Source organism: Emiliania huxleyi (assembly GCF_000372725.1).
Source record: "Emiliania huxleyi CCMP1516 unplaced genomic scaffold EMIHUscaffold_67, whole genome shotgun sequence".
NCBI lineage: Eukaryota > Haptophyta > Isochrysidales > Noelaerhabdaceae > Emiliania > Emiliania huxleyi.
In genome coordinates, this window is record NW_005196981.1 from 101,636 (window position 1) to 117,818 (window position 16,183).

The 16,183-nt window shown below is 66.4% G+C and overlaps 5 protein-coding genes across 5 annotated transcripts in view; 1 reads left to right on the forward strand and 4 right to left on the reverse strand.

The window, feature by feature from the left end:
- The window catches only part of EMIHUDRAFT_452705 (hypothetical protein), a gene marked incomplete at both ends in the record, with an annotated part of 5,453 nt that extends 3,706 nt beyond the window's left edge, over positions 1-1,747 (reverse strand). Inside the window, 3 exons of the mRNA XM_005762559.1 lie at positions 991-1,097; positions 1,159-1,265; positions 1,425-1,747. Coding sequence (XP_005762616.1) covers positions 991-1,097; positions 1,159-1,265; positions 1,425-1,747 — 537 coding nt within the window. The remainder of the gene's footprint in view (positions 1-990; positions 1,098-1,158; positions 1,266-1,424) is intronic.
- Positions 1,748-3,203: 1,456 nt separating this feature from the next.
- EMIHUDRAFT_631956 (hypothetical protein) lies at positions 3,204-8,064 on the reverse strand (the record flags this gene model as incomplete). Its single annotated transcript, XM_005762679.1, has 14 exons — positions 3,204-3,374; positions 3,446-3,628; positions 3,705-3,756; positions 3,947-4,389; positions 4,460-4,579; positions 4,678-4,935; positions 5,083-5,148; positions 5,328-5,393; positions 5,529-5,587; positions 5,659-5,728; positions 6,486-6,734; positions 6,870-6,965; positions 7,082-7,172; positions 7,241-8,064. 14 exons carry the CDS (start codon positions 8,062-8,064, stop codon positions 3,204-3,206), a joined length of 2,748 nt encoding a protein of 915 aa, XP_005762736.1.
- A 1,915-nt stretch (positions 8,065-9,979) lies between these two features.
- On the reverse strand, positions 9,980-10,873 carry EMIHUDRAFT_105271 (hypothetical protein; the record flags this gene model as incomplete). Its single annotated transcript, XM_005762560.1, has 1 exon — positions 9,980-10,873. The coding sequence occupies one exon, from the start codon at positions 10,871-10,873 to the stop codon at positions 9,980-9,982; it is 894 nt and encodes a 297-aa protein (XP_005762617.1).
- Positions 10,874-11,585: 712 nt separating this feature from the next.
- EMIHUDRAFT_358249 (hypothetical protein) lies at positions 11,586-12,244 on the reverse strand (the record flags this gene model as incomplete). Its single annotated transcript, XM_005762561.1, has 2 exons — positions 11,682-12,244; positions 11,586-11,627 (listed from the first exon to the last, which is right to left on the reverse strand). Coding segments are annotated over exons 1-2 (573 nt in total), but the record flags the coding sequence as incomplete, so codon positions are not given.
- A 916-nt stretch (positions 12,245-13,160) lies between these two features.
- On the forward strand, positions 13,161-14,540 carry EMIHUDRAFT_215842 (hypothetical protein; the record flags this gene model as incomplete). The annotated part of the gene is made up of 2 exons (XM_005762562.1): positions 13,161-14,407; positions 14,471-14,540. The coding sequence occupies 2 exons, from the start codon at positions 13,161-13,163 to the stop codon at positions 14,538-14,540; spliced, it is 1,317 nt and encodes a 438-aa protein (XP_005762619.1).
- Between the last annotated feature and the right edge of the window lie 1,643 nt (positions 14,541-16,183).

Genomic DNA, 16,183 nt, shown 5'->3' on the forward strand with positions numbered 1-16,183 from the left:
GATGGGGAGAGATGGGGAGAGATGGGGATAGATGGGGAGATATGGGGAGAGATGGGGAGAGAAGAGGGGGAGAGGTGGGGAGAGATGGGGAGAGATGGGGAGAGAGGGGGAGAGAGGGGGAGAGATGGGGAGAGGGGGGGAGAGATGGGGAGAGAGAGTACAGCGGAGTGGTGAGCCCCCCTCGAGTGTGCCGGTGGAGAGACAAGAGTTGGCTACTCCTCCAGGGGACCTCCAGGGGACCTCCAGGGGACCTCCAGGGGACCTCCAGGGGACCTCCAGGGGACCTCCAGGGGACCTCCAAGGGACCTCCAGGGGACCTCCAGGGGAGGGGCAGTGGACGATGAGCCGACTCGTTGGTGTACGGACGGTGCTCCGGCATCTAAGGAGAGGAGGGCATGAAGCGCGGGTTGGCGTCGCACTCGCCCGCAGACGCCCACGTGGCGCACCTTTTTCGATGGAGGCACCAGAGTCAGAGCGCCAAGTCAGAGCGCCAAGTGCAGCCGAAGACAGCCGAATGCGCGTCGCCTCGTGCGAGGGTGGTCTCTGTCTTCCGCGTCTAGGCCTCGAGATATGGGGGAGAGATGGGGGAGAGATGGGGGAGAGATGGGGGAGAGATGGGGGAGAGATGGGGAGAGATGGGGGAGAGATGGGGGAGAGATGGGGGAGAGATGGGGGAGAGATGGGGGAGAGATGGGGAGACATGGATCTGTCTTCCGCATCTGAAGTGCCGCACTGCTCGTGCGAGTCGGCGCAGTCGGTCAGCGTGCCTGATTAACTTATTAATGTTAATTACTGTTTCACTAGGTCAGCGAGTCGGCGCAGTCGGTCAGCGTGCCTGATTAACTAATTAATGTTAACTACTGTTTCACTAGGTCAGCGAGTCGGCGCAGTCGGCTCAGCGTGCCGATCAGCTTCTGGTACGCACAGGTGCGGCAGGTCGCGGCGCACCTACTGAACGAGTTACTGTTGATTCATGTTGAATTGGTCAACTCGGCAGGTCGCGGCGCACCGCTGCAGCATGAACGCCGCCTCGCCGCAAGCGCTCAGGTTGGCGCGCGCGAGCGAGGCGCAGTCCGGCCGCTCGTCGACGCAGCGCGCTGCAAGGAAGGCTTTAGCACAGGTGAGAGGGAAATGGGCGACTCGAGCCGCTCGTCGGACGTCGCGCGCCTCCCGCGGCCCTCGGCGGCGCCTCGTCGCTCTCCCGCTGCGCCGTCGCCAGGTCCGGCGGCAGCTCCGGCAGAGACCAGTCGACCGGCACGCGCTGCCTGGCGGCTTGCGGCTCACTTGCCGCCCGCCGCTGCTGCTGCGCCTGCTGCCGCTGCTCCTGCGCCTGCTGTTGCTGCTGCTGCGCCGGCTGCTGCTGCTGCTGCGCCGGCTGAGCCTCCGTGGGCTTTGGCAGCTTGCCGTCGCAAGCGCGCGCGCACGCTTTCCCCATGTAAGCCGGGTTCCGCTCGCACTCACCGCTGGCCGCCCACTCGCCACAGGCCGGGTGCTCGTCGCCTCCCGACGCCTGTTCCGCCGACGCAGCACCTTCCGCTCGGATGACTGGCGGCTCTGAGCTCTCAGGCACTCGGCCAGCGGAATCAGACACATTCGTAGGCGGAGGCGGCAGCGTGGAGCCGTAAAGAGACGCCATGACCGCTGCGGCGACAACTGCTGCGACGGCCGCTGCGTTCCCATACCTCGCGAAAGAGGACGACGCGCGCCTAGTAGCGGCGGCGGGCTTCGCCTTCGGCTTTGAGGGCATCGATGATAGCAGCAGCCGGGCAGAGTCGCCCAGCAAGAGTTGTTGGAAACAAAGAACTCCGGCGGGTGGCGAGGAGTGCCCGTGCCGCCCAGTTCCCTACCTAGCTAGTTCCGCGCACTCACACCGATCTCGAGCTCGAACCCTACCCTTCCGATCACCGCCTCTCGAATCACTCCCTTCCCCTCGTCGCCCAATTTGTTCCAGCGGAGGTCGATGCTTTAAAAGAACCGCATTGGACTTGCACGACGTCCGAAATTCGGCGCACAATGCTCATTCCGACGCCCGCCACATGACGCCCACCGCAGCCGCGTTGGTCGGCGCGCGCCGCCGCCGACCATCACCACCGACCGACGGCTCGCACGGCCGTGCGGTGAGCAAAAATTTGGGTCGCTGCGCGCCTGCCGGATGCTCTGCGACGTCTGGACGCTCGCCAGAAACGCCAGGAAGCTTGCCTTCCACCCCTGGGCCCGAGGGCGAACGCCAGTGGTCGGCAGCCTCTGGGACGCTCCCATCGGCTCCTCGACCTCATCGCCTGCGACGAGCCAGCATGGCTCGTCGCTCGACGGCAGCCTGCTCAGTATGCTCTAGATGGGTAAAAAGGAACAGGTCCCCGCCCTTGCAATCTTTGTGCAGGGTTCTTTGTGGGTGTGGTCGGCGACTAGCCGGGGTCGTCCTCCCGATGGGGGACTAGCACTAGCCGTCTTCCACATGGTCCCTCGGGTCCCTGCTGCTCCTAATCTCTTCGTACATCCTCCTGCTGATCTCCGCAAAGTCCTGCTCCCTCCCTCGTCTCGCCCTGCGCGTCTGCTCCGCCTCACCGACACCGTCTTCTGCCCTGCGTCGTCTGGCGACGGGTCCTCCATCGATAGTCGGTCGAGGTCGCCGCCCTCCTCGTGCCTCTTCCCAACGTTCCCTCGGCGGCCGATGCCGTCTGCTCCGGCTCCCCAGTCCCCGGCTCTGCCCTGCTCTCGTCTGCGCTAGTTTCTGCTTCGTCATCACCGGCGTCTCTCCTCTTCCTTCTCCCCTTCTTGTATGCTTTGCACATCGCGTCGATTCCTTTTCGCGTGAGCACCAGCCTGAAGCCCGCCCAGCATCTGAACCGCTCCCTAAGTCGAAGGAGCATCATCAGTCTCACCCACTTCGCTCGCTGCCCACCGTCTCCGCTCCCTCCCGCTTGAGCCGCCGTCGCGGCCCTCGTTCGTCCCACTGGCTGTTGGCCCGCGCCCTGCCAGCGAAGACACAGTCGGCTCAACCTTTTTTGCATGTGTTTTACCCGTCGGCCGTCGCAGAAGGGGCTGCTCGAGCAAGCGCTTTTGTTTCTTTCTAAGCGGTGTGATGTCTATATCTCTCTCCACATACACTAAGTCGGTCCGACCGCGCAAGATCCAAAAAACACGACGTCAGCGGCTCAGCGCAGACGTGTGCGACTGTGCGTCGGTGTCGGCGGCGCCTGCCGTCACTCGTCCACGATGACCTGCGCGAGGAGCTTCTCGTCTTGCGCGAGCCTATTCGCGAGATCAGCAGCCGTCTGAACGGGATGGCTCAAGGCGCACGCCGACTGCCCAGCCAAAAGAGTCACGCGCTTGTACTCGAGCATGGTCTGCGCCAGCTCCTCGTGGCCGTGCTGCTGCGCCGCGCCTGGAGCGCGCGAGAGAGTCGCGTGAGGGCGGAGGGGTGCCCCTCCGGCGGCGGCGGAGCTCCAAGGCGGCTGCCCATCGGCGTCATGCCGCTCACATCCGCGTGCGAGATGTTTGCGCCGCGCGTCAGCAGCGCCGACACCGCCTCCGCGCGGTTGCGGTCGACGGCGACCCGGAGCGGCGTCTTGCCGACGCCGTCCTCCGGGTCGACGCCGATGGTGTTGAGCAGCATCAGCTCGAGTGCCTGGGGAGGTGGGGAGATGTGGGGAGATGTGGGGAGATGTGGGGAGATGTGGGTTGAGCAGCAGCGGCTCGAGTGCCCGCATCGCCCCCTCAGCGGCAGCCACGTGCAGCGGCGTCCGGCCGGCGTGCCTTGTGGAGAGACACACCGACGTCGGGCTGTGAATCACGGAGCTAGGAAGAGGAGGGAGGAGCACAAGCGGACTCCGCGTCCTCTCGAGTGCTCGTCGGAACACACAGACGGGTCGGTCTTCCGCCATCCAGGCCTCGAGATCTGGGGAGATCTGGGGAGATGGTCTCCCAGCATCTAGGGTCGGCGTGCTCGCGCGCGAGCGTCTCGCTCCACACAGGCGCAGCCGCCGCGCCCTCCGCTGCCGCGCCCTCCGCCGCCGCGCCCTCCGCTGCCGCGCCCTCCGCTGCCGCGCCGTCCGCCGCCGTGCCGCCCTCCACACCGCCGTCCGCCCCCGACCCACTCCCTCCCTCCGCACCATCCTCTCTGTCGCCTGTGGTAGCCGCGCCGGCGTCCGGCGGGGGCGGCGGCAGCGGCGGCGCGGGGGACGCATCGGCGGGCGCCGGCGAGTCGAGAGATGCCCCCAGCGCCATGGCTTCGATGATGGCGGCGGCATCGTCCGCCGCCGCTGCGGCGGCGAGGACGTGCGGCGGCGGCGGCGGCGGCTGGCCTCGCCGCGCCGTGAAGGCTCGCCGCTCGTACTTTGCGCGCAGGAATGCCTCGCGGGCCGCCGGGGCGGACGTGGCGTCGATGGCCTAAAACAGAAATGCCGCGCGCATTTCTTTTTTCTCGTGGGCCGCGGGGAGCGGACGTGGCGTCGATGGCCTCGTCACAGGGCGGCGGCCGCGCGTAGTAGCAGCGGTTGACGCGCTGGTTGCCCAACGCGACCATGAGGGCCAGCTGCGTCGCCGACCACTGGCGCGTGTCCAGCTCGAGCGAGCGCACCTTTGGGAGGAGGACGCGTGTGTCTTTGGTTCCGCGGCAAGTGGGGTGCCGCGCGCGCAGGGCTACGCAAGGCGTGTCCGGCTCGAGCGAGCGCACACCTTTGAGAGATGCGTGCCCAGCCGGCGGTGCACACCGGCGCAGGCGAGGCAGATGGTCACTCCCAAGTTGATCGACGCCCAAGTAGGGGCCGGGGCGCCGCAATCGGCGCACGCGCCGTTGCCGGCCACTTCGCGAACGACTGGCAGCGCCGCCTCCTCCTCACGCGCCGAGGCGCGCACGCCGAGCGACCCGAGGCAAGCCGCTGTCCCGTTCTGAATCACCTGCATCCACTCCGCCATCTCGTGCTGCGCGCTCGCCTGCGCAGCGTGGAGCGGTGTCGCTGCCTGCCCGTCCCGTGCGATCTTTGGCCAGCGGTTGCGCTTTTGCGTGGGCGAGTCGTGGGCGTGCCATGCTCTTGTCGTGGACTCATCCTCTCTCATCCTCTCGTGCAGCGACGCTCTCGCCTGCAGCAGCGCCGAGCCGGCCGGCGAGATGACCTCGAAACAGAAAGGGAGCGGCTGGCTGCGCGCCTACAGGAAGGTTCCCGGAAAGGTCCAGTAAAGGTCCAGTAAAGGTCTGTCCAGTAAAGGTCCAGGAAAGGTCTAGGAAAGGTGCAGGAAAGGTCTAGGAAAGGTCCAGGAAAGGTCCAGGAAAGGTCCAGGAAAGGTCTAGGAAAGGTCTAGGAAAGGGGAGGGGCTAGGCTGGCCGCCTCGCGGACGGTGACGGTGGCGAGGGGGAAGACCGTCCGCGCCGCTTCGCGGAAAGGCAGCGGCGCCTGTTCACAGCTAGAGGTGTGAAGAGACGCTGTTCACAGCCTCAGCCTCGCGGAAAGGCAGCGGCGCCTGTTCACAGCTCTTCTCTTCACAGCTCCTCTCTTCACAGCTCCCGCCTCGCGGAAAGGCAGCGGCGCCGCCGCGTCGTCGATCGAGAGGACGGGCGCACCCGAGCCTTGCTGCGGCAGCAGCACGCCTAGGGTCGGGAGGGGCTCGTTCAGTCGAGTCGAGCGAGCTCACCCGAGCCCTGCTGCGGCGGCAGCACGCCTCGCTGCTGCGGCGCGTGGCCTAGCGAGGGGCGTGCTGCGGCTGCGGCGAAGTCGTGCTCGTCGGAGGCCTAAAAGAGAAATGCGGGCGGCATACAACGAGCTGCAGCCGGGGCGGCGAAGTCGCGCCCGTCGGAGTCCGCGCCCTTTGGAAGGAGGCGGCGGACGAGGCGGAGGAGCGGCCTGGGGAGACGAATGAGCGCGCGGGTGAGCTCACGCACGTCGTCTGTACCGAAGCGGCGGAGGAGGAGGAGCGGCAGCGGTGGCCTGGGGAGAGGCCTTCGAAGGAAGAGGAGGCGGAGGAGGCGGCTCGCGGCGCGTCGGCGAGGGGGAGAGGGGGAGGAGCCTCCCGCCCCTCCCCCCGCCCCTCCCCCCGCCCCTCCCCCCGCCCCTCCCCCCGCCCCTCCCCCCGCCGCCCGTCAGCTGGCATCGGAGGCAGCGGCGAGCCCTCGGACACGGCGGCCAGAGCCATCGTCGCCGGCATCGGAGGAGGAGGAGGAGGAGGCGGAGGAGGAGGCGCGCCGGCGGCGGCGCGCGGCGAGCGGCGTTGGGTTGGTCGGTCGGGGAGGAAGTGAGAGAGCGCTTCCTCTGCCCAGCCGGGAGCCTGCGGCAGCGTGTCGCCGATCGGTCAGAGGAGAGGAGTGGAGTGGAGAGGAGAGGAGAGGAGAAGAGAGAAGAAGAGAAGAGAAGAGAGGAGAGACGAGAGGAGAAGAGAGGAGACGAGAGGAGAAGAGAGGACAAGAGAGGAGCCTGCAGCAGCTTGTCCTGGATCGGGTCCGAGACGCGAACAGAGTCAAACAAGACGCAGGCGAGCTCGTCCCGCCGCACCTCGCACCACCACCGCCTCCACCGCCCTCGCAGGTCCGAGTCCTGCCGGAAGAGATAGCCGCAGAGCGACGTGCCGTTGGACGACTCGCCGGCGTCGCCCTCGCCGCCGCCGAAGTCGCGCACGCCCGTGCCGCGCGCGAGGAGCCGGTGGCGGTACGCGCGCTGCGCCGCCTCGCGCTCTTCTCCGTGCGAGGCGAGGTACGAGGAGAGGGCCTCGGTCCACTTGAGCCGGTCGGCGAGGTCGAACGCCTTGCGGGAGGTGTGGGGAGATGTGGGGAGATGTGGGGAGATGTGGGGAGATGTGGGGAGATGTGGGGAGATGTGGGGAGATGTGGGGAGAGATGGGGAGAGATGGGGAGAGCTGGGGTCGGCGAGGTCGAAGGCCTTGAGCCGGAGCGTGCGCGAGCCGAGGCAGAGCTCGAACTCGAGCGGCCCGTTGACCGCCGTCACTGCGGAGACGAGCCGCAAGTCGAGCGGCACCTGCATCGGGAGATGTGGGGAGGTGTGGGGAGATGTGGGGAGATGTGGGGAGATATGGGGAGATGTGGGGAGGTGTGGGGAGATGTGGGGAGATATGGGGAGATATGGGGGGGTACCTGCATCGACGCGCGGCCGCCGTCTGCCGCCTCCCGCTCCTTGTAAAAGTAGAGCTTCCCCGACGGGTCGAGCACAAAGTAGCGGCGGCTCCTAGGAAAGGTCCAGGAAAGGTCTAGGAAAGGTCTAGGAAAAGGTCTAGCACAAAGTAGCGGCGGCTCCACGGACGCAGCCGGTGCAGCGACGAGCGCTCGCCCGGCGTGCTTAGGTTGAAGGACCCCTTCTGCAGCCAGCCCTCGACCAGCGGCGCCGTCGCCGTGTCTCGAGACATCGGGCGCGGCATCGCTCCTCGCAGCGCGGACGCGGCGGCCGACTCCGCAGCGAGGCACTGCGAGGTTTGGTCGGCGGAGGAGAGCAGCGCCTTGGCGAGCTCGATCCGGTCCGCGAGCAGCCGGGCGCAGCTCTGGTGGTACGACAGCTGCGCCACGAGGAGCTCGCCGACGGCGCGCTGCGGCGCGGCGCGCAGGCCGCCGCACGCCTCGCGCAGCGCCTCGCGGGTGTCGAGCAGCGAGAGCGAGGCGGTCGCGAGGCGATCGTCCAGCTCCTGCGCGGCGACGGCGCGCGTCTCGAGAGACGCCTCGCGAGAGTGCGACAGGTACGCGCGGTGCGCCGCCTCCAGCGCCTCGGACTCCTCGTCGAACGCCTTTGACCTCCGCACCGCCGCGAGGCATGTCTGCTGCAGCTCGGTGAGCGGCGCGAGGACCACGGCGGAGAGCTGCGCCTGGAGCGCCTCGCCGAATTCGGCGAGCTGGGCGTACACCTCGCCCACGCCGGCCGAATCCTCCGCAGTCAGGAGCGCCTCGCGGCCAGCAACGCCCGCGGAAGCCAGCGCGGCGGTGCCCGACGCGAGGCTGCTGATGGAAGCGGAGAGCTCGGCCAGCGGCGCTGCCGCCGCCGCCATCGCATTGTGCTGCGCAAGCATCCCGGCGCGCACGCGCGGCGTGTCGCCCAGCGGCGCGTGGCCAGCGGCCTCTTCGCTCAACATGAAGCGCCCGACTCCGATGGCGGCGACAAGTTTTTTTCTTTTTCCGAGACCGGAAGAAGAAAGAAACAAATGATGAAAGGCGCGACACAATTCGAACAACAACACAAGCCCTTCAGCAGGAGACTGGCAAAGAACAAATGCTAACAACAAACCCAAAGCCACAACATCTCCGTCGCTCGGTTGCTCAACCTTGCCACCAGCGGGAGGCGGCCAGGACTCATAGACTCGGTCGAAAGACCCCAGATTATGCCTCTCTGGACAGGGTGGCCCGCCACAATGACCCCTGGATTGCGACTCGCCGCGGCTTTCCTCTCGCTGTGATTTGTGTGTGTGATTGTGAGCTCTGTGCCTTGATCTGCTAACAACGAACCTAAAAACAAAACCCATCCTACGACAAATGGCTCGGAGAATGAAGACCGGCCGGGAACTTACACCGTTGTAGACTTGAGATGACGGTGAGGGGGGACGACCAATGGCGCAAAACCACCACATTTCAGTCAGGCTTCAGCCAATCGTGGAGCAGGTCTCCGTGTCGATTCCAGGGGGCGTCTATGACAGCTTTAAGGGAAGAGCTCCGGCCGAACCCGGCGCCGCAATCGCCATGTCCCACCAGCCCACGGAAGCGATGGTCTCAGCAGCGCCGCCGCTGCTGGGAAGCCCCGTGCTGGTGGTGGGCGTGCTCAGCTTCAATGGGACACGGCACGACGACGGCGGGATATCCAGCGGCGAGCCTGCGGCGCAGACGCGGACGCGGCGCTGCGGTTCGTCATGGTGGCCTCCGAGGAGGCGGCGGCCGAGGCGACGGCGCTGGGAGACGTGATGCAAGTGGCGTTGCCACAAAACGGCAGCCGCTGGGTGCACGTTGCTGGCAAGCTCATGCTGCAGAACGCGCTCCTGCGCTTCGCCTCTTCGCTGCCCGCGTGCGTCCGTTTCATCGCGCGCGCCGACGACGACGCGCTCTTCAACGCCGGCGCCATCGCGCGCCTGCTGCTGCCGAGCACCGCGGCAGCGCAGTCCGAGCGGATCGTCTTTGGTCCGTTCAAAAACGTATACGCGTGGCATGTGGAGAGTATGATGGCGAGCTGCTGGGATTACGGGCTGTCCGGGAGCCTCCGGTGCATCAACTCTTTCAAAGCGACCCACGCCAATGACACGCTCGTGGGTCCTTTCCACTTTGCCGGTGGGCCCTTTATCGCCTACTCGCGGCCGCTGGCGGTCGAGCTGGCCACGCTGCTGCGGCATTCCGGCACGGAGGCCTACGTGCTGAGCCCAGCCCGCACGGAGCGGCCGCTCTTGCACCCCTGGTATGGGACGTATCGCGGGCCCGAGCACCCGCGGCATCCCAGCAACACTATCTTCTTCGAGGAGGTATACCTCGCGTACCTGGCCTACCGGTTCATGTCTCATCGCGACCTCGTGCTGCTGTCCGCGTTGATGCGAGACGCGTACTGGAAGATCACGCCGGGCGCCGTGCGCAACTGGACCCACCAGCAGACGGGGCCCTGTCCTCACGTCTACCACAAGCTAAAGCGGTTGGAGCTGATGGAGCGGCTGGCCAACAGCAGCCTCCTCGCGCGCGCGCAGAGCGAGGCGGTGGTGTGCGACCGGAACGCGAGCATCGTAGACCCGGGTGTGGGCAGGAAGGCACGCCTTGGGTGGAGGTGGTGCGCCCTGGTGCCCAAGCAGAAGATGGCGAGCGACGACTTCGTCCGCTACGAAGCGCTGTACGCCGAGGCGGTCGGCTGAAATGGAGGCTGAGAGAGAAACGAGCAAAAAAAGGGGGGGGGGCGGCGCACCAGCGGCGTCGTAAGCGGTAAGAGTAACGGAGGCGTGTGTAATATATTCCGGCATGGTAAAGCAACCATATCATCATTCTAACAGAGCCCGATGCTCTCGGGCATCTTATGCGTAAAATCTACTCCCTTCGTTTGCCCGCGTGCCGCCACGCCTCCTCGCCTTGCAAGTTGCGTTTGGCAAAGGCCCACTCCCAGAGTCGTGGGTCGCGGTAGATCAGGTCGTAGCTCGCGTGGTTGAGCATGCTGCGGTAGAGTGGGTCGGGCGGGCCCGGCGCCTTGTCGTACCGAGTGTAGCGGACGGACGCGCCCAAATGCACACTCGGCACGACAGCGGGCGCCTTGGCCGCCTGCACCTTGAGCGCGGCCACCACGGCGTCGTTCCCGTGCTCGCCGTCTCCCGCCCAGCCGACGACCCACACATTGAGTCCGGCGAGCCTGGGCGCAATCGAGGCGGGCGCCGGCATGCAGATTGGGTTGAGGGCCGACCACAGCTCGGGCTTCGCCGCAGCAAACTTCCAAGCGCCGGCTCCGCCCGCCGACTGACCGGAGAGGACGACTCGCGTCGGATCTCCGCGGTAGGTGGAGAGCACGTGCTGCGTCAGCCGCTCGACCTGGAGGGTCTTGCCTCGCGTCCAGCCGGTGCGGTGAGCTGGAAGCCAGCCCTGCGGCATGACGACGATCGCGGGAAAGGTGCTCGCAAAGTCACAGGCGGCGAGCGGAGAGCGGAGGTCCACCTCCTGGTCGAGGTAGGCGCGGCCGGACGAGGCCGGCGCCTCGGCCTTTGCAGCCACCCTCTCATACTCCGCATCGAGGCGCCAGCAGTGGTCGTGGTCAAAGCACGTCGACTGGTCGCCGCTCAGGAGGCGCGGCAGGCTCTGCGAGTTCATCACCGTAAAGTGCCCATCGCCAGAGCCGTGGAAAAAGACGACGACGGGGAACAGCGGCTCGGAAGTTGCGTTCCGCCAGCCCGCGGGCAGAAAGAGCTGCCACTCCAGCCCGGCTGTCTGCGGCATTCGGACACGCTCGCCCGTCGGTATCGGCTGGCCTCGGAAGACAGGCGGCTCCGGCTCATCCTCGGACGTGCGGCAGCGCTTCCTCGCGGAGGAGGTGGCGAGGAGGAGGAGGAGGAGGAAAAGAGGACGGGGCGCCGCCGCATGCACATTGCACACACCACACATAACCTCTTGCTGCCCGATGCTTTGCTCATGCTTCGGTGTGAATCACGCCCGCTGTGAAAACATTTTGCGGGGGATTTTTTCGCCAGTCAATAGAGCATGAAAATACCTTTCAGACGGTACCTTTCTGTCCTCCAGAGTCGAAGAACTCGACCGGTGGCTGGCCGCCAAAGTGGCTGGACGGCGCCGCGGCGCACACTGGTGAGCCGCGGAGCACACTGAGGGAGCTGTCCTCGGCGCAGCCGATCGGCTCCCGCGGCCTGGGTGATGGCAGTGGCACTCTCTGAGGCTCCCTGATTTTTTCTGGTATTTGTTGAGCACTCTCTGGTCACCTTCGCCGGGCGAGCCTGGCTCTCGCTGCACAGCGGCGCGACCCGCGGTGAGGCTGCCGATCGTCGAACTGGGCTTAGCTCTCAGTCAAGATATTGTGCATATGGTCGGTCTCTACAATATCTTGACTGAGCACGACCGATGAATCAGCAGCAGGGAGACAGGAAGGCTCGCTGTGTGAGTCGGCCACGCAGAGGGTCGGAACCTGGGCAGCAAGAGGATAAGAGGGCTCCCGCGGCGATCAACACCGCAACTCCTTTTCATTTCACCACTCTTCTTACGCGCGACGACGCTACAGCCTCCACCAAACCTCACACTTCGTCTCGTCGGAGACGTGCACGCAGCGCTGCAGCAGCGCCGCCGTCTCGTCCTCGGGCCGCTCCAGGTCCATGACGACGTTCGTCGAGGCGTGGAAGCGCGTCTCCAGGCAGGTCGATGGCCGCCTGCTCGGCCGCGGCGAGCTTGCCCTGGTCGACGCACATGCCGCACACCGCGTGCGCCGGGCAGCCGCACTGGCCGCGTTGTGGGCGCACGGTCTTGGCGACCGCCGGCGCTGCGCGCCGGTCGTGCTGCTCACGCTGCCGGCGGCGCTGGTCGCGCGCCTGCCGATCGCGCGTGTTCGCGGCGGCTGCATCTCCTGCTCGTTTCGCTCGCACCCGAGCGGCTGTCGCCAGGCGCTTCAGGTCGGCGGTGCTGCGCGCGCGGCCGTCGGCCAGGCACAGCCACATGTCCTCCTCCTCGGCAGGCTCGCACGGCTTGCCGTCGAACTGCGGCTGGCGCCCGCGACGATGCTTCGCCCAGGCCGGGCACGATGGTGCCGCGACGAGCGGCGTCGAGGCGACGGCCATCGATGGGTCCAGAAGACTTGGAGACACTTCTCGACCAAAAAATCAAAAAAATCGAGCACAATTGCGTTACATGGGCATGGCCGGGGTTTCTGCACCGAACGATCTTACTTTCGGTCTATCGAAAGTGTTGATACATAAGGTTGTCAGCAATCGCCCAAGCTTTTGGCGTCGATCGAGAGAATTTGCGTGGCACGGGACGCAAAATCCTAGTAGGGAGTAGAAGAAAGCTAGCGGGAGCCCTGCAAGTGCTCCAAGTGCCCCTGCGCACGCACGACTCCGCAGGAGAAGCCCCTCCCGCCCGTGCTTGTGCAGCGCAGCCTCCTCCTACCGGCGGCGAGGGTGCGGGTCTGACTGACAACCGCGCGACCGCTCGCGACTAACTAGTTGATCTCGGCTTCTCCACATGAGTCATGACCCAAGCATCTAGCATCGTATGGTGTGATACATTGGAGCGTAAAGGGTCAGTCGGGAGTCGCGTGCGGGCGTGCGTGCCTCCAACGGAGGGCGAGACGAACGATCGAGGGGTCCCGTACCATGCGGAATCGACCCTATCCAGTGCTCAAGTGCTCAAGCTCCAACGGAAGGCGCTACGCAGTACCTGCTGTCCGGGCACCGCCGAGGCGGTGCCCGGTGCCGAACCTGTCGGATCTTAAGACAGCAGCATGCTGCACGGATGCCGTCCGCCTCCCGCAAGCCCAACGGATGGATGAATCCGGGGCACCCTCCACTCGAAGCCCCAGGCTTGCTTGGGGTTCGAGGTGGCCCCCACCCAGGGGCCGCCCATCAAAGGGACTGCGACAGAAGACGCCCAATCTTGCTGCGCAAGAACAAAACGTCGTTTGCACCCGGTGGGTGCCGATTTTCTTGGAATCCGAATGCAGGACAGGTCCTTTGCAGCCTTGCAGGAGCACTACCCTACCCCTTCTAGCAGCCTTTGTTCGCGCGGCATGCCGATCACAGCGCCTGCGCCGGCCACGCCACGCGAGCAGCCGCTCACCTGCGAGGTTGCCCGCATCGACATCCTACACGTCTCCAAGATCGACCAGATCGAGCACGCCTTCAGCGCACGCCTATTCTTCCAGCTCATCCTTCGCGGCGGCCAGCGCGACGACGACCTCTTACGAGGGCTCAACGAGCCCTCTGATTTCCAGCTGCGGCCGAGCGCAACCTGGCTCCTGCATCAGTTCCACTTTCCGAACGCGCTGAAGCTCGAATATGCTGAGCGCAAGGTGACAAAGATGGGGGCTGACGACCTGCACCTCATCCTCAGGGTAGACGGCACGTTCCTCCAGCACTTCAAGCTGCATGATTTCCCTTACGACTCGCAGATTCTGCAGGTTCACCTGTCTTCCCACTGCGCCAACGAGGGCATCGCTCCCGTCCGCTTCACGTGGTCGCCGCTCACCGTCAAGCTGCAGCGTCCAACGCACTTTGCGCTCAAAGATGTGTGGGAGATGAGCAAGCCTGTGCGGCTCGACCTCGAGACGCTCAATCCGTCGCCGGGCCGCACGTACCCGGTGCTCAAGACCTGCGTCGAGGTGACGCGGCGGCCAAACTACCACCTTGTCAACGTTGTCTTTCCAATGGCGTGCTTTGTGCTGATGGGCTGCTGTCAGTTTGCGCACGAGACGTCCAATGTAGAAGGACGCTTGGAGTACATGGGGGCGATTGTGCTGACCAGCACGGCGTACAAGATGTCGGTCGCCTCCTCCATCCCGGCCATCGCCTACGTGACGCTTCTCGACAGGTATGTCCTCGCCTGCATCATGATCTGCATCCTCCTCGTCTTCGAAGCTGCTTTCGTGCGCGACCCCTTCGCCGACTCAGTCGCGCTCTTCGTCTCGATCGCTCTCTTCGTCGCGCTGCAGGTCGCCTTTTGCTACACCGCCTATATCGCGGTCCCCCGGCGCGCAGAGGAGCGGCGACGCACCGAGCGCACGCCGCGGCCCAAGCCGGCGTGGCGCGAGAAGATGCGCCGCGTGCTAATGGGCGCCCGGCGGAACTCGTCGAATAATCCACGGCGGAGCCCGGCTCCACCCGCAGCGGATCGAACAACGGAAGCGCCTCGACGACTTGGGCGGCTGGTCGACGTGGAGTCTGGCGATCGATCTGGCCAGAGCGCCTCGCCCGGCGACGACGGGTTCGACGACGAGGCGCGCGAAAGAGGAGCGACGGCGGCCGCGCGCGACGATAGGTGCCGTGGCTCTTCGTCTTGCCGACCGCCGTCGGCCTCGGCTGGCTCGGCCCCGGCCGCAAGGACGAAGCCCACCGAGCCGAGAATATCGTCATCGCAGCGTCGCAGCAGCATGGGAGTGGCGTGCTTGTGACGTCGTGCAGCCGCGACTGTGTGAGGTGTGTGTGTGTTGAGCGGTGAGGAGACAGCCGGGCATATAGGTAAGGTACGGTCTGTGACCGGACCGGGCCATCGTAGCGCGAAGGCTGCACTGGAGAGGGGAGAGGGGGGGGGGGAGAGAAGAGAGAGAGAGAGAGGGGGGGTGGGGGGGAGTTCACAGCCATTTCTTTCTCGCGGCATGAGCGGCGCGCTCCACCCAACCAAGCTGGCCGAGCTCGCGGTGGGCGACCTGGGCGCGCTGCGAGCCTTCCTCTCTGGGCGGCGGACGCGCGGCACTCTCAACGCGCGGCTCGAGACCGACACGCAGGACACGCTGCTCACCTGGGCCGCTCGGCACGGGCAAGCCGAGGCGGTGCGGCTGCTGCTCGAGGCCGGCGCAGACGTTGGGGCGGCTGACGGGGATGACGCCTCCGCTCTTCTCCTTGCGTGCGAGAAGGAATACATCGAGTGCGTTCAGCTGCTCCTCGAGGTCAATGCGGCGGTCAACCAAGCCGATGAGGGCGGCTTCACGCCGCTGTACATGGCGTGCGAGAAGGGCCACCTCGAGCTTGCCCGGCTGCTTCTCGAGGCGGGCGCGGCGATCAATCGAGCCCCGCAGCATGGCGCCACGCCGCTGTACATCGCGTGCGAGAAGGGCCACCTCGACATCGTCCGGCTGCTTCTCGAGGCCAACGCGGCGGTCGGCCAAGCCCAGAACCAAGGCGCCACGCCGCTGTACATCGCATGCCAGCAGGGCCACCTCGAGATTGTCCGGCTGCTCCTCGAGGCTGGCGCGGCGGTCGGCCAAGCCGATGAGGACGGCGCCACGCCGCTGTACATCGCATGCCAGCAGGGCCACCTCGAGATTGTCCGGCTGCTCCTCGAGGCTGGCGCGGCGGTCAACCAAGCCGGTGAGGACGGCGGCACACCGCTGTACATTGCGTGCGAGAAGGGCAACCTCGAGATCGCCCAGCTGCTTCTCGAGGCTGGCGCGGCGGTCAGCCACGCCCGCAACGATGGCGTCACGCCGCTGTTCGTTGCGTGCCAGAACAACCGCCTCGGGTGCGCCCAGCTGCTCCTCGAGGCTGGCGCGGCGGTCAACCAAGCCATGAACGATGGCGCCACGCCGCTGTACATCGCGTGCCAGAACGGCCACCTCGAGTGCGTGCAGCTGCTTCTCGAGACCGGCGCGGCGAAGGACCAAGCCCAGACCCAAGGCGCCACGCCCCTGTACATCGCGTGCCAGAAGGGCCACCTCGAGGTCGCTAGGCTGCTCCTCGAGACCGGCGCGGCGGTCGAACAAGCCACGACCCAAGGCGTCACGCCGCTGTTCATCGCGTGCTACCACGGCCACCTCGAGGTCGCCAAGCTCCTCTCCTCCTATGGCGCCTCCCGCGCCACTACGCCCCTCGGCACGCCCGAGGAGATCGCAAACCTCTTTGAACACGCCGACCTCGCCGCCTGGCTGGTCGCCAGCCGCGGCTGGACGCCGCTCGCGCACCTTGAGAGCCTCACCGCCGCCCGCGCGCTCTCCCTGCTGCGCAGCGGCGCAAGCCTGCACGAGGGCGAGCCGACGCCGCTGCAGCGCGCCGCGGGCGGCGAGGGCGAGGCGGCGGCGCTGATCCGGCGGGCGGCGGC